The following is a 6,283-nucleotide window of genomic DNA, read 5'->3' on the forward strand; positions in this document are numbered from 1 at the left end:
AGGCTCTTTTCGGACGGGTCCGGGCCATCCAGGCCAAGAGCGGCCACTTCGATGTAAGGCTCCAGGGGGGAAACACCGGGACGCGGGGTGCCCTGCTCCGCTCCCAGGGTGCGTGGGGCTGCCCTGGGGGTGAGCAGGGCCGTGGGGGTGGCCGAGGTGAGGAGCCTGCTCGGGGTGATGTGGGAGAAACCCCTGGGTGGGTTTGGCGTGGAGTGGCTGTGCTGAGGCAGGCGTTGGCGTCCGGACCCTCCTGTCTCTGCTGGTGGTCACAAGAGGCCGTGGGTTTTGCAGCCCCTCAGCCCTCCTTGTCCAGCACCAGAGCGTTGGGGGGAGCTGTGACCCGTGGGCAGAGAGTGTGGGAGAGTGGCTCTCTCGTTGTCGCGTTTAAACTCGTTAATGTGTTTAACTCTAGACGCAGGTAAACCTCTGTAACAGACAAAATGCTGTTGCAGCGATGCGTGTCACGGTGTTGTGACAATACAGCGTGTCGGCGGAAAAGCTGCGTGTGTTGTGTCTTTGGTCCAGTGGCAACTCTCGCTTTCTCTGATGTTTTTAGATGCTTTTGTGCGTTGGGAATTTTTTTGGTTCCGCTTCAGAGGCAGAATGGGCCGGGTATCGCACGGGGGCCAAGAAAGGTAAGGAAAGCGTTGGCGCTCTGGGTGCTGGGGATTGCGCTTTTTTGTGACCCACTTTGCTGTCTCATTGCGGTGTGCTTTTGAATTCAGGAGTCATAGTTAAGTGGTGTAATGGTCAAGCAGTTAAGTAGGAAAACCTCACTGGAGGAACTTGGTGGACTTGTTTTAAAACAAAACTAATTTTGACCTCCTCAGTCACTGCAGCCCTTGTACTGAAAACATTTTCCTAGCTGTCCTACATCACACCTCAAATACTGCATTTGGTTTTGAGCCCCTCACTGCAAGAAGGACATTAAGGCACTGGAGCATGTCCAGAGAAGAGCAACAAAGCTGGTGAGGGGTCTGGAGCACAAGAATTATGAGGAGCAGCTGAGGGAGCTGGGGTTCTTCAGTTTGGAAAAGAGACTGAGCAGAGACCTTGTTGCCCTCTACAACTACCTGAAAGGAGGTTGTAGTGAGGTGGGTGTTGGTCTCTTCTCCCAAGTAACAAGCGATAGGATGAGAGGAAATGGCCTCAAGTTGCGCCAGGGGAGGTTTAGATTGGATATTAAGGAAAATTGCTTTACTGAAAGGGTTATCAGGCATTGGAACGGGTTGCTCGAGGAAGTGGTGGAGTCACCATCCCTGGAGGTATTTAAAAGATGAGTAGATGAGGTGCTTAGAGACATGGTTTAGTAGTGGACAGATCATGGTTGGACTCAATGATCTTAAAGGTCTTTTCCAACCAAATGATTCTATGTCTTCTCTGCCTCTTTCTGCACCCTCTTACAAGGGATATGCTACCTCATGAGCATTTGTAGTGTTCCTCTTTCCTCTTCAGTGCTATGCTGGCTCTTGCCCCCCTATATCCACTCCCCAGTTATCCCCTGCTTGTGTATCTGTGTGAGCCATCTGGGCAAAGATTGTTCTGTCTGCTGCTTGTGGCTGAGGACTTCTCACAATGAGGCGTGCTGCCTTGTGCTCCTGCTGCTAGGAGAATATCAGGAGAGTTGTTACTGATTTAAACTTCGCTCCCTGAGGAAGCTCTCCTGTGCATGCAGGGAGAAGAGTGGGTGTTAACAGCAAAGTCTTCCCTGGACCGACGTGTTTTTGCTCATCCTCACTTAAACTGTCTTTACCCTTTGAGCTGTTGAAAAAATCTGTAGCTTAGAACCTCACCTATACGCACACAGATGCAAACAAGATCTGTGTTGCTTCATTTTGGTTTTAAGCCACTCGTAAGGTTTTCAAACTCTGCTCTGCAATAGAAAGCCATCTCCTGTATCTTCTGGCTGTGGGAGCTGGAACTTCAAGCAGCAGTCTACCAGCAGCTGTAGCAGAGCTGCTGTATTGCTGCTGCCCTGCCTTCTTAAATAGGACACCATTGGTGGTTTTTATTTGGTGAAAAACTTAGGACCTGCTGACCAGCTTTCCAGTGTACTGGATCTGCCAGGAAATCTACAGGAGGTGTCTCTGGCATTGGTTGTTGCTTTTTTAATAGCTTGAAAAAAATGGACTTCTGCTGTTTGGAGAAATCGGTTTGTATTGCTCACTTAGCCATAGAGAAAGTTAAACTGGTACTTCCCATTGCTTTTTTTTTTTAAATTATTTTATGATATCCACCAATTCTAGGTGAAGTCATACAGCAAGTTCTTTACCAGGTGAATCAAAGAGCTGACGAATGTGAGCTTTTCCCCTGAAGCATCGATGGTTTGCGCTTTTTCTGATAGCCATACGAATTTAGATCAGCTTAAGCCGAATCACCAGGTGTCCCTGTGCTCTGGTATTTATTTAGCATTGCCCTAGGCAAGACCCATGTTTTTAGGGCTAGGGATCCTTTCAGAGCTCATCTTATGTGGGCAGTGGAGCGAGTTGTAGTTAAAGCAGAGGTTATTCTCTGCTGGTGCTGCTTGCATCTTTGGGCATGGCAGGCTTGGGGACTTACTTTGCAGGAAGATTTCATGTTCTTATTGCCCCTAAGCACTCTGCAAAGGAGCGGTGGTGGGGTCTGTAGGGATGGATGGGACCTGCTGCCATTCCTAGTAAGCATGGGCTGAACTTGTGCTAATGGACTCGAATTCAAGCAGATTAACTGCATGTGGTTTTCTTCCTCAGCTCCAATTCCAACCTACGTGCTTGGTGCTAATGACCAGGAGACTGTGAGCTACTTTCCAGACATCAGCGGCTGCGAATTAGCTGAGAACATCACTTATTTAGGTAAGGCTGCAGGTGGTTTGCGATAAGGGATGTGCATTTGCCCAATGGCTCTTTCGTGAATGTTTTCCTGTCTTCCCACCTCAAAGCCCTTCCTTTTGCTGGAAGTTTTCAGGTAGCATCTCTTTTTCTGGGGTTCAGACTGGAGTTGAACTCTACATTGAAAGGCTGATAACAATCTGCTATGTACAGTGTGTGAGAGAACCCTGCTTTTTTGTTGTTTTCTAGCATTGAACTTGCTAACCAAAAGGAATAGTGGTTGAAAGAGCCTGTTCTTTGAGCATATCTTATTCCCATAGCATGGCTGTCTTTATATGGGGAAGCTTTCCTATTCGAAGTATGATTTTGCTATGCTCTGAGGCTGTACTGGAGTAGCAGAGGTAAGGAGTGTCATTTTTAAAGGTAATGAAGCTGCAGCAAAGCTAAAAGGGAAAACCAGCTTCTTTCTAGAATGCCACCTGACAAAAACCATAACAATTAAAGGCCATTTGCAACTGGATTTTATTTTTTTTACTCAGCCTTCATACTGAGCTTGTGATATGGATTGATTTTTGGGAAGCAGGATAGCAGTGAAGAGAGAAGACTGGGGGCTGTCTGAACAGCTGCTTCCCTGTAGGCAGGGCTTGAGCCACTGCACTAAAACGTGTCTCTACTTTGCAGGCACAGAACATGAGCTGTCTGTAAAGACAGTTTCAGTAGAAATAAGGCAGGACTGCTGAATTTGGTCCTCTGTGATGCAACTAAGAGACTGCTTGCAATGTCTTCATCTCAGATCACAGAATCCTGGGATGGTTTGGGTTGGAAGGGACCATAAGGATCATCTGGTGCCTGTGCATTAATCAAATGCATGCCTGTGTATTCACGCAGGACGTCGAGGTCTTTACAGTGGTACCTCTGGACTGCAGATCGCATACCTGAGTGGTACCGAGTCCCAGGATGAGCCAACTCCTGCCTACAGTTTTAGTGCAAAGGATGTGACAGAATTAAAAACATCTTTGTTATCAACCCCAAACTTCAAAGGTGTGGATATATTGCTGACATCCCCCTGGCCCAGAGATGTGGGGACTTTTGCCAACAGTGCGGTAAGTGTTCAGTTTTCTGGTGAAATGAGTTTCCAGATGGATTTAACAAAGAATTGCCTTGCTGCTTGCTGTGGCACTTTTGAAACTTCAGGGTGTTTTATCTGTCCCTGCCTGAAAAACCAGAGTCAATACCTTCCACCTGGTCACTGATGTTGCTCTGAGTTCGGTTGGTTGCAGTTGCTGTGGAGTGATGCTGCTAATCTCTGATGTGGGATGCTGTGTTTTAAGCATCTGCAGTACCACTTGACATTAAGTTGACCTTTCTCCCCCCTTCAAAACTTTTTTAGTGCTTTGGTGTTTATTTCCTTAAGTGTCAGTCAGCTGCACTAAATGGTTTGGTTCTTCCTTTGTCTGGGTTTTGAGGATGTTGTTTCATCTGTGTCCAGTTTTCTATTATTAATGTTCCTCAGCAGAAGTGACTTCCCAGTTGTAAGTTGAGGTGATCTGAAACCTTTCTGGAGAGCAAGGCTGCATACCATGGCAAAAGTACACTTTCTGCTTCCTCTTGGTATCTTCCAGGTGATGGGGGATAGAACAAGGGGAAACGGCACCAAGCTGTGCCAAGGGAGGTTCAGGTTAGAGCTAAGGAGGAAGTTCTTTACTGAGAGGGTCGTCAGAAGCTGGCACAGGCTGCCCAGGGAGGTGGTGGAGTCACCATCCCTGGATGTGTTTAAAGAGCGGGTAGACGAGGTACTTAGGGATATGGTTTAGGGGGTAGACAGGAACGGTTGGACGTGATGATCTCAGAGGGCTTTTCCAACTGAGCGATTCTGTGAACATCCAAAAAGAGATATGATCCTCAGTCTAATCACATCAAGAACCCTCCCTCATCCACTTCCCCCAAAATTCCAACACAACCAGCCTAAGGAGATGGAGAGAAACAAGTTGTAGGGATGTTCTGGCTTGAAAGCAAGCTCAGGTCTCAAAATTCCCATGGGATTCTCTGCAGCAGTTTATCACTCCCCACTTGGCTTTCCTCAGCAGGAGTTTTCTGAGGATGTACTCACTTGGATAAACAGCAGCTTATCAATAGTGGTTGTATTCAAATACACATCTTGTTGGAGCGTGTACTTTATCACCTGAGGATTTCAGTAATAAGTCCTGGAGATTCCAATGTGCACTGAGATCCTGAAATACCATCACTCAAAGTGGGAGGTTTGAGGAATGAACAGTTGGGGGTCTCTCTTTGTTACTGTTCAGCAAAAGTGGTGTTAGGAAGGTGGATGAGAACTGACTTCCCAAAGAAGTCTGTGGGTTTCCTTTTCCTGAGGTGCTTTGTAGCTCCAGGTGTTTGCAGTGAGGCTGGAAGCAGCTGCTGAGAGCGCAGGCACTGCTGGGCTCCCTGTTGTGAGGGCAGTATGAGGGAGCACAGAGAGGAAAACTCCTTTCTTGAGGGTGGGTTAGTGCCTGTCCTGCTGCCACAACGAAGGGCTGTGACAGATGCCTGCCAGATCAGTCTCATTCTCAGTGCTTTTACCAAGTTAACAAGTTACAGGTAACAGGCATAGGCTATTTCTGAACTTCTCTCTTCCCCTGCCCTTTTCCTTCCTTACTTCACTTCTCAGCCTAAGGCTAAAGGGGAAAAGACAGCACAAGAGCCTTCACCCAAGGAAATGATTTGGAGTCTTGTGTTTCATTTTGCTCGGACTTCTCAAGGATGGGAGTGGGATAAAATCAAACTTCCTAAGGAAACCTTAGAGCTTTCCTATTTGCTCGACTCACACACTAAAGCTTTGGCACTCTGGACATGTGGTCAAAAGTTGCCTTAATGATTTTGACGTTTTCTTTTGTTTGCCCAACTCACTCTGTGCTGCCCTAGCTTCACAGGACCAAGAGAAGGAAAATATGACCAACTTGGGTTGATGAAACAAGTGGATGCAAACCCTGAGTACGCAGAGTGGAATAAATGAGTAGGCTCGGCTTGGCAATAAGAGATAAAGTTCTTTAGACTTTTTTTTCCCCACTTCCAGGGAATGGTGACCACTAACGTCAGTCTCTACACCTCCAGCATGCAGTTCTGTATAAAACTGTTTATTTTCACTGTGATCTGACAGGTTAGGGTTTTTTTTAAAATAAAACTTGGTTTGTATTTTGTAGGGAGAAATAGATACCAAGAAAAGTGGCTCCAAGTTAGTATCTGATCTAGCTGCAAGTCTCAAACCAAGGTACCACTTTGCTGCCCTGCAGAAGGCCTATTATGAAAGACTTCCTTACAGGTTTGTAACAGCATGTGAAATCTCATTTATTTCCTAATAAGAGTTCAGTTTTTAAAGAACACAGGGGTACAACTTTAAGATATTTTTTTAAAGTTATCCAGCCACAACAGAGGGTTAAGACTGTTTCTAAGATGCACCTTATTGCCATAATTCATGC

General features: G+C 46.5%; 1 protein-coding gene across 1 annotated transcript in view; it reads left to right on the forward strand.

The window, feature by feature from the left end:
• Positions 1–6: 6 nt before the first annotated feature.
• The window catches only part of CWF19L1 (CWF19-like 1, cell cycle control (S. pombe)), a gene marked incomplete at its 3' end in the record, with an annotated part of 12,547 nt that continues 6,270 nt past the window's right edge, over positions 7–6,283 (forward strand). The window contains exons 1-5 of the mRNA XM_010185406.1: positions 7–53; positions 557–635; positions 2,730–2,831; positions 3,696–3,910; positions 6,008–6,126. Coding sequence (XP_010183708.1) covers positions 557–635; positions 2,730–2,831; positions 3,696–3,910; positions 6,008–6,126 — 515 coding nt within the window. The remainder of the gene's footprint in view (positions 54–556; positions 636–2,729; positions 2,832–3,695; positions 3,911–6,007; positions 6,127–6,283) is intronic.

This window comes from Mesitornis unicolor, unplaced genomic scaffold (assembly GCF_000695765.1).
Source record: "Mesitornis unicolor isolate BGI_N332 unplaced genomic scaffold, ASM69576v1 scaffold12940, whole genome shotgun sequence".
In the NCBI taxonomy this organism is placed as follows: domain Eukaryota; kingdom Metazoa; phylum Chordata; class Aves; order Mesitornithiformes; family Mesitornithidae; genus Mesitornis; species Mesitornis unicolor.